The sequence below is a fragment of the Bremia lactucae genome, linkage group LG2 (assembly GCF_004359215.1).
Source record: "Bremia lactucae strain SF5 linkage group LG2, whole genome shotgun sequence".
In the NCBI taxonomy this organism is placed as follows: domain Eukaryota; phylum Oomycota; class Peronosporomycetes; order Peronosporales; family Peronosporaceae; genus Bremia; species Bremia lactucae.
In genome coordinates, this window is record NC_090611.1 from 5,098,991 (window position 1) to 5,113,918 (window position 14,928).

General features: G+C 46.1%; 2 protein-coding genes across 2 annotated transcripts; one reads left to right on the top strand and one right to left on the bottom strand.

The window, feature by feature from the left end:
• Positions 1-1,180: 1,180 nt before the first annotated feature.
• On the top strand, positions 1,181-2,740 carry CCR75_006914 (uncharacterized protein; the record flags this gene model as incomplete). The annotated part of the gene is made up of 1 exon (XM_067964979.1): positions 1,181-2,740. The coding sequence occupies one exon, from the start codon at positions 1,181-1,183 to the stop codon at positions 2,738-2,740; it is 1,560 nt and encodes a 519-aa protein (XP_067821904.1).
• Positions 2,741-3,154: 414 nt separating this feature from the next.
• On the bottom strand, positions 3,155-5,122 carry CCR75_006913 (uncharacterized protein; the record flags this gene model as incomplete). Its single annotated transcript, XM_067964978.1, has 1 exon — positions 3,155-5,122. The coding sequence occupies one exon, from the start codon at positions 5,120-5,122 to the stop codon at positions 3,155-3,157; it is 1,968 nt and encodes a 655-aa protein (XP_067821897.1).
• Positions 5,123-14,928: the final 9,806 nt, after the last annotated feature.

Consider the following 14,928-nt stretch of genomic DNA (forward strand, 5'->3'; position numbering starts at 1 on the left):
GCGCTTCTAAAGTTCTGGAACCTCTTCCATTTTCGCGAGGGTTTAGTCTTGTAAAGACTCAGGCGTAGATTGACTACAAGTGCTACCATATGTAGCGGAGCTACCTCGCTCTTAAAGTCAGAGGAAGATTTTCAGACTCAGAGAGTCACTTAGTTCTATTGAACAAATGGGCTAAGCACTATAGGGAGTCGTACAAGATACTAAACCTTAAGGAATTCTAGTTCAAGGGATTCAGGGGCTCGTAAAACCAAGTGGCAACTAGTGCCCAAGAGGATATACCTGAGAAAGGCTTCTATCTCTTACAGATCAATGCGCAAGCCTTGGGAGGGCACTTGACGCTTTAAGATCAAAAGGGAATTGCACTTTATTTAATTATGTAATCAAAACCCTTACCCTCGCTAATGTAAAATATATTTCGGCCGCCAGATTTATATCTGGCGGCGACCATATTTGTAACCCAAAATAAATGGGATTTGAGTAGTTAACTACTTTGGAATAGGATAAAGGGTATTTTACCCATAAAGTAAATGTACCACAACAACGGTTCTCCAACCGATGTGTGTCCCATTACAGTGTTAAAAATTTCATTATTCCTAGCTTGCTACAAATCATCACGGCAGGAGAAATCAGGAAATAAAACACTACAGTCGTTCGTCGTAAATACGATAACCAGAAATAGTACTCGTACCAATTTGTTGGTTCATCACTTTGAAGCTTGCTTTTCAACAGAAGCAAGTTCATATCAATGTCTAAAACTATTATAATTCGAAGACAGGGTTCTAATATGCAAGCCAATCGCCCGTGGTAATTGCTGCTATCTCAGTGCACTCTTTTTTTGTCGTTTAACGTTTGTCTACCGTTGGTGGTCAACATTAAATAATTTTGTGTGCATCACGCATGAAAATCAATCGAGTCAGCATAGATTATCTCATATATACATCCACACAAAGTCGATAAATAGCCCATTGGTCGCCGTTCGTGTGGTTCACAATCTATCATTGGGACCACCTTCAAAACAAGAGCTAAAAATCGGGATCAGGGTGCTTGAACCTGTCGTTATGTTGGTCGTTTGTTCCCGATTAGCACAAGCGCACGCCAACTATGTGACTTATTTGTCGCCACTTCGCCACGAAGCAGAGGCGTCGCCACTCTATAGCAGTTGTTTTACAAAAGACTCGTAATGGGCGGATCTGTGGTGTCGTCTTCGTTGTGGCTGGCGCTACCCACGGCTACAGTAGCAGCTGTGCTTGTGTATTTGCTCCTCCCAGATGAGCGCCAGCGCGCCATCCGTGGTCTCCCGTCCCCCGCGTCAACGTTGCCCGTGTTCGGCAATACGCTCGATATCATGCGTCTTGAACTACCGCGACTACACGACTGGATCGCGGAGCAATGCAAAGTATTCGGAGGACGCACATGGCGTCTGGAGGTGCTAGGTGCCCCACCACTCGTAGTTGTCAGTAGCGTCGAGTGCTTCGAAGACGTGCTGAAGACGCAGTTTGAAGTATTTGACAAGGGCGAGCGCATGAACACTATTTTTCGCGACGTTATTGGCGGCGGTATCACAGCTGTAGACGGGAACCAGTGGCGCACTCAACGTAAAATACTCAGTCGGCTAATGACCACGCGGGCCTTCCGCGAGTCCGTTTTCCAATGTGTCCACGACTACACGCTCATTCTCGGCCGCTTTCTAAGCGCGTCAGCAAAAAATGGTGTCCCCATCGATTTTGCTGACCTGATGCACCGCTTCTCGTTTGATGTGTTTACTAACATTGCTTTTGGCCTGCAAGCCAATTCTGTGGAAGGCAAGAATCATACGCAGTGCATAGAGGCGATTGGCACGATTACCCGCAATATCGAAGTGAGATTATCCTCTCCGGATTGGCTCTGGAAGTGCAAGCGAGCCTTAAAACTTGGCTCTGAGAAGGAATTGGCCGAAAATGTGGCCATTTTAGACAAAACCGTATTTACATTGATCAATAAAAACATAGAACGAAATGTGCAGGCGACACCTGGATGTGCGCCTCAGGACGTCGTGTCGCTCTTCTTAAATGCCCAGGCAGATGAAACGAGTCATGTCGATGCCCAGTTGCTGAGAGATATTGCGGTTGTCGTTCTACTGGCTGGCATGGACACGACGGCATGGTCGCTCTCGTGGCTCATTGTGATGCTTAATCGTAACCCACGGGTGGAATTACAATTAAGACACGAACTGCGGCAGAAGCTGCCACGATTATTCAGTGATACCGACTACGTGCCTTCGATGGTCGAAACGGAGGGCCTTGTGTATCTGGAAGCCGTACTGCGCGAGAACATGAGGCTTAACCCCGTCGTACCTCTTAACGCGAAAGAGGCGAATCGGGACACGACGCTTGTGGATGGCACGTTTTTGAAAAAGGGTACACGCGTCTACATTCCGTCCTATACGTTGGGTCGCATGAAAAGTGTGTGGGGCCGAGATGCGTCGAGGTTTAAGCCAGAGCGATGGCTTATGCAGGACACGCTGACGGGCGAGCTGACTCTCCGTCCCGTGTCAGCCTTTCAGTTTGTATCGTTTCACGCTGGGCCCCGCACGTGTTTGGGCTTCCGCTTTGCAATGCTCGAGATGAAAATCGTCGCGGCGTACATGCTGAGTAAATACCACTTTATCACCAAGGAGAATCCCAAGAGCTATACGTACGACATGGCCTCTTTGCTTCGAATCAAAGGCCCATTAATCGTCAAAGTGCAGCGCGTTAGCTAAGCTGTTTTCGTTTGCTAGTCGTACATTCATTTCATTTGCCATTTGTACTAGAAGTATTCTTTAGCTGAGTCGTAAACGAAAAACAAAAACCTTTTTTTGTCGGGATATATTATAAACATGTCTTCCACCTTAAATATTCCTTACTCCGATTAATACCAGGACATCAAGTGCGAAAAACCTTAATTTTCGACCTTGAGAAAACAAGATTTTCAAAATTATCGTCGCATACGCCATTTGGAGGAAATTAGCGATTCGGACCATCACCACGATCAAAACTATAACAACTTCTCCAGCTGAGCCAAATCGACAGCGCGCCACAAGCTCGCGTGATACAGCTATCGTTGGCTACTCGTAGTATAATTGGTTGTCTTCTTATATAAAAATTAGTTGTCTTCCCCACAGAAACGTAGAGGTTTAATAGATGGCACGCAAGAGACGACTACCGTTGCAAATGGACGTGGCGGCAATAAAGAACGTAAATCCATTCTCTTGTTGATTGAGAAAGCGCAATGCAGTAAGCTCAGCAATGGTCACGCCACCGATGTAATACACGAGTACATGAATGCGCTTTCCACTAATGTTGGGGTCCACCGTGGCTTCAACTGCCACACTAATTTGGCTACTTGCGTGTTTTCCACTTCCGCTCCCCCGTCGTAGCAATGACGACGTCGAGTCCTTGGGAAGCATTTTATATTTCATGCCAAGGGAATCTTGCAGTAGCCGGATACTCATGGGCGCATAGCCCGTGTATGGAAACATAAAGTGAATGTCCACAGGATGTCGTGTTTCCTCATCGTCCAATGCGCCACGCATCAGAACAAGCTGTTTGCGTTTTTTGGGGAAATCAAAGCGATTGTCTAATGAGAGTAAATCCATTTTCTCGAGTTGCGCGAGAAGTGGCAATATCCGATGTCCATACGTATGGCAAAGCTGCTGGCGATACCACGCAAGTTGATCAGGTTTTAATCCGCCCCGTACCAGCGAACAGAGGCATAGCAATTTAAGAACATCGTACAGATTCAAAGGTGGTTCCCGTAAGATAGCTTCCTCTAGAAACTGGTCCACGTCCTTCGCTGCAGCCGACGAGACCTTGGGTCCAGCACTCATAATCGTCATCTCTGTCTCGACACACCCACGAAGCGCAAATTGCGTGCTCAGCTCCCGCACACGCTGTACTAGTTGCAAATGATGGGCCAGTGATCGCTTCTTCTTGATCAAATGAGGCGCTTTGGCGAGCAAAGCTTTCACTTTTTGAAACTCTGCTTGACTGTCTGGTGTGACTCCACTCATTGATTCCAACGAGCTGCCACGCACTTGACTTGCCAAGTCTTTTGCAACAGTCACGAGTTGATCGGACACGAGATTGAAATTCACGTCTCGAACCTCGTCAAATAACACATCGAGGTAGTTTAGCACTACTTTCTGTGTCGAGGTCGCCCCTTCTAACTCGGTGCGTAAGATCTCACGACCGTCTTCTTCACCCACAGCAGCAGCTTCCTCTTCCTTCTCGTATGTAACGACGCCGTGATTGACTCCAACGAGCGCATCCAATAGTCCTTCATACGTCATTGGCGTCAATAGCATTGATAAAGGGTCTTCCATGCGATCAATTACGACAAGTTTATCCATTGTACAAGACCTCGCTACTGCGATTTCGTCTCGAGCATTTGTTTGACAGGACTGGAGTCTCTGTGCTTGTCGATGAGCAAGCTCAAGCATCGTTTTAACTCGCTCGGCAAAAAATCCGTGACTTGTCACGTCCACAATCAACTTTCCCGTGTGTGTTTCGATTGCTAGAATGCTCTTGACCACGCTTGTTAGCGCGCGGCTGTCTCCTTTTACATACAAGTCACTAAAGACGCTGTCAAGGCACAGCGCTGCAACACCGCGGTCGATTGGGATTAAACTAAGCGCTAGATTGGCCTGATGAATGAATCCTGCAACGCCCTGCCGTTCCATCTCAAGCGATACGTCGGACGTGGCCACAGGGAGCCACAGGATCGCACAGCGACGGCTGGCCACAAATTCCAGCGGGCGCAACGCGTCTGCCAAGTGCTTGGCCACTGTCGGCAACGGTGGCGCTACAATGGCCACGTTTTGTCTCTGATCGGGATGCATATGACTGCTTATGCTCAACTGTCGTTGCAATTGGACCGTGTCACCTGTTTGAAGCTGAACGCTTAGCAAACGAGAGATTCCGAGCTTGTCGTAGAAGTCGCTTCCTCCTGAGCCGTAGGCCAAGAGCTCAAATATCGCAAAGTGCGATGCGTCTACTGCAAGAATTGCTTTAGTCTGACTTAAAGCGGTTCGCCCTAATGCCTCTTCAATCGACCGGGCAAAGGCCGCGCGGGCGTCTGCTAAGAGCGCAGACTCGAGCTCCATCAAGAAGAGGGACTTTTATCGTTACATGTTTAAGAAATCAAACGATTTATTTCGAAAAGGTAAAGAAATATTATCTAATTCTCTCCGCCAAAAATCGGTATTTTATTTGGTGCGGTATGTTGTTCTACTTCACCGGTATCATCCAACGTGAAGTGACGTGAGGCACCACTCGCACTGAAGCAGTACAAGTCGGCAGTGCCCCGTTACAGAGGAGGAGTGTTGAAGGGCAAGCTTCAAGGTGACGAACCAACAATCGGTATGAGTATCATTTTTGGTTATCATGTTTATGTCAAACGACTGTGGTGATTTTTTTTCCTGATTTTCCCTGCCGTGAAGATTTGTAGCGAGCTACAAAACTAATAGCACTCTCTCTCTTTTACGTTTCGTATAAGCATTAAACGCGAGTGGAGCTGGTCTAGGTTGACGAGGTGAGTGAGTTTTGTTCTAGATCATTTTAACGGTACACTAGTACGTGCAGAGGGAGACTCTCTTTAATACGCTAGCATTAAAGAGAGTTAAAAGTAAACTGTATTTAATATAATTAATGGAAAAGTACCGAAATACCCCTGACAAATGCAGAAAAGACGGAAATACCCCTGTACTTTTATAAATGACCAAAATGCCCCTGGCTATAGCCTATATATATATTATATACACGGAAAACCGTTGCGCACAGCATAATCCCATCACTTTACCTCACCGCCGCGCCCCTACCTCGCTTCTTCTCCGCCCCAATTATGGCGGAACACCAGCTTACCGTTGGAATGGAGTTTGCAAATGGGAAAAGCTGCCGCGAAGCAGTCAAAGCGACTACCATCGCTGAACGGTTCGAGCTGGGGTGATTAAAAGTGACAAACGACGCTTCACAGTGGCTTGCATGCAAGAAGGCTGCTCCTGGAGGCTGCACGCTGCAAAACTTGCCGATGCACCAAGTTCACCATCAGGACTCTGCGAGACGAACACTCTTGTCAAGGTGTGACTCACCTTGGCCACCAACAGGCATCAATTTCTTGGGTTGCGAGCGAAGTCGAGGCCCGGTTGCGTGACAACCCCCAGACCAAAGAAAATCATCCAAGACGTTCGTCGCGAGCATGGGGTCACGATTTCATATAAGCAAGTTTGGAGAGGAAAAGCGAGGAGTATGGAAACTATTCATGGCTCCTACAAAAAAGCTTATGAAAATCTTCAGGCGTATTGCAGGCAGATTTGTTTGACAAACCCAGGTGAGAGCCGTGGATGGCTGATGCTCGTTTTATTTGCCTGCCGAAAAACCTCAATATTTTGCTGATGCAATGACTGCTGCAACAGGAAGCGTTGCGGCCGTGTACACGACTGGGCCCGAGCATCGTTTTCGGCGCCTTTTTGTTGCCTACCAAGCGTCGATTGTAGGATTTAGCTCTGGGTGCCGTCCACTACCGGGCCTTGATGGATCCCACCTTAGATTAAAGTATTTAGGGACGCTCCTAGCGGCGACGGCTGTGGACGGTGATGGCGCTCTCTTCCCGCTGGCAATGGCCGTCGTCGACGCTGAAAACGACGAGACTGGCTTTTTTTTCTATCAGAGCTACGGACGCTTCTGGAAGCAAATGCTCCAAATACGCAGCGTCTGACCTTCCTTTCCGACCGTCAGAAAGGGCTGATCGACGGAGTTCAGGAAATCTTTCCTCATGCATACCATGGCTTTTGCATGCGGCACCTCAGTGAAAATTTTCGGAAGGCATTCAAAAATGTCTCATTGGTTAAGCTCTTGTGGCAGGCCGCCTATGATTGACCGACGTGGAATTCGACGCTAAGATGAGCGAAATTGAAGAAATTTTAATTGAAGGTAAATAGTGGATCGCGGGTATAGCCGAACATCTTTGGGCCAACAGCGCGTTTGAGGGAGAATGATTTGGACATCTGACCTCCAATATCGCGAAATCGCTTAACAATTGGATTCTGGAAGCCCGTGAGCTCCCAATCGTAATGATGATGCAGCGGTAGGTTGCTGATGAAGTCTGTTGAATGATTTAAACTACAGATTGTAATCCTTTTGGAATATTCTTACACTTTGGGAAAAGGATCCGCCAGCAGTTGATGGTCTGGTTCGATGAGCGGCGACGGAAGGTAGCTGAATGGCCTTCGCTACTTGCTTCTTCAGTTGAGAAAAAGGTCGGCATTGCCATCGAGCGCGCTAGGCACTACCGGGATCTACGTGTGGCTGATCATGAATTCGAGGTGATTTCAGAGGACCGGAATTTGACTGTTAATATTAGGCAACATCAGTGGTCGTGCAAGCGGTGGCAGATACAAGGTGAGCTTGCTCGGATATAATCAGCAACGTATCCTTGATGACTCGTTCTATTAACAATAGCACATCTCTATCACCAGAATTTCCTTGTCACCACGCAGCAGCAGCGCTACTATCGTGTCGAATGAATGTGTGGCAGCAAGCAAAAGAATGCTTTACGGTAGTTTTATACCGGCGCACGTACGTAGAAACTTTACACCCACTTGGCGATGAAAGCATTTGGGCTGATGTGTTAGATGAGGAATATTTTGGAATTTTTGGAGGGTGGTCGTGTGCAACGGCCAAGATGACTTTTGAGAAACAGAGCTAAAATAAGCGAAGGTTACCCCGATGTAGAGTACACCATCCCGGTCATTTTTCTGCAAAATTCATCCAGATCCGAGTGGAACTGATGCTTTGGCGTCAATTTTTGCTTTTTGTGCCTTTAAAAATATTTTCATTTTTTTGAAACCTGTGTATGCTTCGCGGTTTTTGAGGAACGGTCGGATCTGGACGCGAGTGGGTGCAAATGATGCGAAAACGTTTGTAGATCACAAATTTGTAAAAATATTCAAGGATTACACCATGGGTTGTTGGATATTTTGAATGATTTGGAATTTTTGGAGTGTGGGCGTGTGCAATGGCCAATATCACTTTTGACAAACAGAATTAAAAATGAGCGAAGGTTACCCTAGCATAGAGCTCAACTTCCCGGTTCTGCGCAAGCAACACGATGGTAATAGCAACCATTACATAGTCTCTCCAGATGGCTTCCACGGAAAGGCATCTGGAACGAGTAGTTTGGCATTCCGTCTAGTTCCAACAGGGGTTTCCAGTTGCTTCAGAAGGAGACCGTTGATAAGCTCGTGGGTTGTAGAAGCAGAAAGGTTGGCCTTCCAGTTGCCTTGGTGGTCTTTACAGCGAGCGTAGTAGCCGCGTTCCGGCTCGCAGGCCAGTGTGACGTTGTGCTTGAAAAAAACACAGCGGGAGACTGAAAAGTTGTCCTTTTTTCGTACGAGAAAGACTCGTTAAAGTGATGTGATTATGCTGTGCGCAACGGTTTTCGTGTATATATATAGGCTATAGTCAGGGGCATTTTGGTCATTTATAAAAGTACAGGGGTATTTCCGTCTTTTCTGCATTTTTCATGGGTATTTTTGGTACTTTCCTCTATAATTAAGCTCTTCTGTTTCTATCTATTTGACACTAACTTAATATAGTACTAACACAAAACGTGTACGAAAGTCTTATCTGTCTCTCTCTTTGCGCGCGTCCAGCGCTGACTAGACCGCGGAGCTAGTAGATATAATAGCCTATATCTACAAACGGATAAGCTTTCCGAATATTAATATGTCAAGTAATATTCTCCAAATATTATCTGACTTTTAAATAATATATTAACAACCTTTAAGGGTTAATTCCATGTAACGATACACCCTGTTACATTCTCGTCGACACTTTTCGTGACAAACGCTTGATCCTTGCTCTGCCACCGTCGACTTCAATCAACTTACTCCAAATCGATCACTTGGCGCAAGTCATACAGTATCCGCTACAGCGATCGCATGACCAAGCGTCTTAATTCGAGCCGGAACAGGTCGGTCTTATCAGGACCGTCTGATGACCCCCGATACAAATTACAAGGTATTGTGTATATTGGGCATAAGCGTGAAGATCACGCTTGCCCTGCTTCAAATCCAGGAGCTCTGCTCGAACCCTGAATTCAGCCCGTGCAGCTCAAACGTGAGCCTGAGCCGGGACTTAAAGACCTCATACGACCCAAACACAAATTAGTCGTGAAGCCTAAGCGAAAACGCTTCAAGACTTAGCACGTCCGGCTAAGTTGGACGTGCCAAACTTCATTTCGTCGCATCGTCATCGGTGCGGCGAGCTTCAATGGTGTCGTCTGATTCGATGAACCATCTACAAAAAGATTCGCCTTCGACTGCCTTTAAATTATGTTTCCAGATTTAAGCTTTCAGGTCGACACGAAAGCATCGGCTGGCTAGCAGCATGTAAATGCTGATGCTTAAAGAATTTCATCCGTTGAGCACCTTGCTCTCTTAACACCTTTGCGTGTTGAGAGCTTTGCTGGTGAAGCAAGGTTACTTCTTTTTGGGCCCCGTCGCGTTCTTGTTGTATAAACTCTGCTATATCCGCACGTTACTCGTCTAATTGTAAAGTGAACAACATGGCGCTAACAATTGGCGCGCCTACGGCCGAACTCATCGTTCGACCACTCTCTATTCAAGGTCACTCAAATGAGTAAACGTTTCGCGCGTTGCGATTAAACCTTCTGGAGGAGCTTGAAAGCTCTCCTTCTTCATCCAACACCTTAAAGTTAAATAACACGTGTGTAGGCCTTTGCAAGGATCACGAAGTGCTACCAAGCGTAATACTGGAGCACCTATTGCTCGGACTGATAACAGTACTAGCCAATCTACACTGACTTGCAAAGACGACAATGCAAACAGTCACAAAATTTTGCCGAGCAAAAGGATTCCGAGTCCAAGAGACTCAGAAATGTAACGGGGTGTCCCGTTTCATGAATATTTCATTATATGCGAGGAATAATAAGAAGTATTATCTATAAGAGGAAATAAATAAAGGAAGTTTAAAACCAAAATTGTTTAATAATCTTGACTTAATACTCCCAATATTTCGAATATGGTAATATTGAGGCAACAAGACAATACTTATGTTAATTAGTTGATTTAAGATAAAAATAACCCCGCCACCGTTTCAAGACACGATTGGGCGCAAGGAGGTGCTAAGCATAGTTAGTTTTTAATATATAGAAGTCAGTTCATAGAAGATCCTTACGTACGAACCTAAAATGCAGTTTTGCTTCCGCCATGCTAAGCAAATAAAGCCTCAGTATCGAACTATAGTAGCTAAAACTTCTAAGCTACTTGTAACCTTCCTCTGCACGTCAATGTACGTGAAGAAATCGAGGCATCTCACCTTCACTGGAAAACTAAGTGACTCATTGAGTCTATATGTTTCCTCTGACTTAAGGAGTGAGGCAGCCTTCGGATCCAATTGTATGTTACAGAAAAGGCATATCCAATTAGCTTCACTCTAATGAAGAAAGTGTTACAGAAATTGGTTTAGATTATCCAAACGACGAAAAGGCTTATACAATATACAAATTTTAAATTCCCCCGTGCTAAAACTGCATTATCCATGCAAATTGCGGCTATCAGTTTGGTAAAGCTAGCTGCTGCTCTAGAATGAAAATACCAATGTGAGACCTGCTAGAGCACCTTTGCGTTGCACAAATGTAACGAGGTGTATCGTTACATGTAATTAACACTTAAAAGGTTGTTAATTAATATAATATCTAAAAGATAGATACTAATTAATGAATAATACTTTATATGGTAATCTTCTCAAAGTTTATCCATTGGAAGATATAGACCATTGTATCAACTTTCTCCGCGGTCCAGTCAGCGCTGGATGCGCGCAAAGAGAAAAACAGATAAGATTTTAGTACATGTTTTGTATTAGTTTATAATTCAGGATATTATTTAGTTGATAGACAAGAAAAACTTAATTATATTAATACAGTATTCATTTAACCCTCTTTAAAGCAAGTGTTTTAAAGAGTAGACTTCCTCTGCACGTACTAGTGTACGTGAAGTGACGTGAGGCACCACTCGCACTGAGGCAGTGCGAAGTGGACTTGTACTGAAGCAGTACAAGTCGGCAATGCCCCGTTACACCTGGTAGCATCTTGTAGTCCGTCCAAGGACCACAGTTCTATCATCTAACATGGACATGCCAGATGATAGTGGGAATACGCATCTCGTTTCGCGTGACAGCTACTCCTTTCTAAGTGACATAGAAAAGAGTACAGTCGAACGAATGAGTTCGACCGTAGGAAACGATGCCATCTTGGCAATGCTGTCCGGTTTGGACAGAGATACCTTCCATTCAGCCATCGCCAAGTTCATATAACATGAACTTGACGAGGCGAAGGAGAAGGTAGCCTTGCTTTAATCAGCAAGGCTCTCAACAGGCAAAACTGTTGAGGTTACAGCAGGTACAGACCTCTGTACCCGGGATGACGCATTCGCGTCGTCCGGAAACCTTAAAGATCGACATCTCTAAGTATAGGGGAGTCGAAGAAGACTCCCTCTTATAGTTTGTCGAGTTGGACGATGCCATAAGAGCTCGTCACATCGTCGACGAGCAAATGCAAGTCGCATTTGCTCAGTCAAATTTGGCAGGTCGTGCCAACACTTGGGCATTGGGCCTTACGTTGCGCGACCCACATGTCTTTGAGTCACTAGAGGCTTTTAAAGCCCGGCTCAAAGAGACGTTTGAATTGCCTAGGGCTGAGTTCAGAGCTCGATCAGAGCTTCTAAAACTCAAGCAAGGCAAGCGTGATGTTCACGCTTATGCCCAACGCATACGACTCTTAGCGAGATGTATCACGAACAACCCAGTTCATGAACACACGTTGATTACGGTGTTCATGCAAGGTCTTACGGATGGCCTCGTAAAGACCCACCTGTTTCGCTTAGAACTGGATACGCTTGAAGAAGCAATATCCTTTGCGGAACAGGAGGACTTCAGCTTGAGACAGGCTCAAGCTAGTTCGTCATAGTATCATCCTCCAAGACGACACGAACTGGGAGGTCCAGAACCAATGGACCTCTCTCATGTCAAAAGCGAGAAACCTCGCTTTTCGAACAACAAGCGATTGCAGAATTGCAATCGCTGTCAAAAGTTAGGACACTACTCTCATTCGTGTAGTGCTCCACGCCCAGTACCGAGACGTACTGAACGTAATTATGGACCGAATGCCAAAAGGGGCAACAGTCGCGGGTCCGACGTTGTTGCGACATCGCAACAGCGAGGCGGACCGCCAAAAACGGTCGGGTAAGTAGGGGCGCAACACCCTACTGATTCAGCAACCTCAAAAGAATTTGCAAATCTCTTGACTAAAGCTGCTCCAGTACCCATAATGAAACTGACAAATGATTTGTCACTTAGATCCCTAGTGGACTGTGGAGCGTCGAACAACTTTATTCGTCGCCAGTTACTAGAGGGTCGAAGCCTCAAATATGTTGAGCGCGACATCCCTCCAACGAGGATGACGGTGCGTCTAGCGACAGGCGCATCGATAACAGTAATGAAACGCGTATTGAATTTTCACTAAACGTTAAATATTTACAGTACGATTATGATTTCATCGTACTGGAGTTGGATGACAAATTTGATGTCATCCTAGGTCTACCTTGGCTCAGAAAACAAGAGCCAAGGATCAGCTGGCAGCATCGATCTGTAAAGATGCCTGCCACTTGTTTAGCAGATGTCAATATGATGAACGTCTCGGAGCGTCCACAAGCGTGTGGATGCCTTACGAGTGAGTGCGATGGCCTCACTTGTGGTACGGTCGTTAGTACAACTGCACAAGATCACAGTGTGATTACCAATCATTATGTGGAGTCAGCTGCCGGCGGCTGTGCGAATGCACAGGCAGCGCCGAAGTTCCACCACTCGAATAAGTCGAGTGAATTGAGACATGAATATCCGCCTAGCGGGCGACATTCGAGGAAGATACCGGTTGTCCAAACTGGACAACACGATGATCCTAGGTCGAGTAGAGAGTCGACCGTAGAGGACCCGACTGTGATAGCGCAATCAGAGTCGGAAGACGTTGAGGGAATAAGTCCCCACGTATTTGAGGAGTAATCTCCTTAAATAGTAAATGCTGAAGTGACTAGACTTCAGCATCCCGAGGGATTGATCCCTCGGCAGCTTGTAAATATACCCCAGGAAGAAATCGAGACATTGAATGTCTTGGTTAATGACGGATCAAGAGTAGGCGCTTATACTCTTGATCTGTATGCGCCTCCGAAGTTAATTTCGGAGATAACTATATTACCAACCCTAGAACCTAAGCGGTTCTTGAGAGATCTGCATGGTGGTAAAATCAAGCAGATCTGCGTACTCGTCACAGAGGACGATTACGTAACCGACATTCGGTCAGCGGTAATTTTTGCAGAGATTGAACGGGTTTCAGCAGCTTATCGATGGACGATAGTGTCCTCGATGTGAAGACTCGGATTGAGATATATACTACTCAATCCTGGGAGTCACTCAAAACAAATCCTTTATGCAAGGATTTGATGGAATTCAGGGATGAATTCTCTGAAGCAGTTCCATGCGAGTTGCCTAAGGATAAAGGCACGAGAAATGAGATCGAGATCAAACCGGGCTCGAAGTACTGTGTCATGAAGCAGTGGCCACTGCCTCGTGAACAAGTACTTGCGATCGATATATTCTTTATCAATCGATTAAAAGCGAGCTACGTGAGGGAGTCAACCTCCCCACATAGCTCTCCGACCTTCTGTGTGCGAAAGGCCATGGGAGGGTGGCGGATAGTGCACGCGTTCAACAAACTGAATGATGCAACGGTACCGACGCAAACGCCGATACCTTGAAAAGACGTAATCATAGATGGAATGTCTAAGAGTACGATCTTTTCGTCTATGGATCTGATGGATGGGTTCTATCAAATCCTTCTGCGTGATCGGGATATCCCGTATACAGCAGTGAGCACTCTCAGTGGGATGCTCTGCGAATGGCTAGTAATGCCACAGGGGCTTAGAAACGCCCCCCTGCAACATTCAACAGATGCGTAACGAGTCTGTTGAGACCGGTGCGAGAATTCGCACCGAATTATTTTGACGATGTGTTCGTCCATAGCCGGGCCGTGGACGGAAAGACGGACGTGGAAGTTCATGAAGCTCACGTTCGTCAGGTTCTTACACTTATGCAAAAGCATAGTTGTACGCAAATCTTAAGAAGTGTATATTCGCCGCAAGCGAAATACCACTTCTTGGGTGCATTGTCGGTAGAATCACGGCGTGCGCCCTGATCCCGAAAAGATCAAGGCAATTACCGACTGGCCAGTTCCAGTCGATGTCAAGGGAGTTAGAAAGTTCCTTAAAATAGCGGCGTACTTGCACAAGTACTCCCGCAATTATGCCGAGATGACAGTTCATCCCTCTTGTCTCTTGAAAAAAAGACTAGAAATAGCTATGGAACGCTGGTAATCAGCTTTCCTTTGAAGGTATCAAGCAAAGCTTGATGCAATCGCCTATCTTGGCGATTGCAGATCAAGACAGACCATTCCATGTGGTCTGTGACGCCAGCGATTTCGCAATCGGTTGCGCGTTAATGCAATACGATACAGACGGAGCGGAGCGCGTCGTCTGTTACCAATCGCGTCAGCTGCAACCAGCTGAACGCAATTATCCAGTGCATGACAAGAAACTCCTTGCCATGAAATATGCATTGGCTAAATTTAGGGTCTATCTCCTAGGAGATAGACCGTTCATCGTATAAACGGACCATGCGTCATTACCATGCCGTAAATAGCCCACACCTCTCGAAAAGAATGGTGAGGTGGCTATCCTTTTTCGCGGAGTATATTTCTCCGTGGAACATAAACCAGGACGAATGCCGTCGCTGATGCGTTATCACGCCGACCCGATTTCGAGCCGGCTGCGCGTTCCAACAG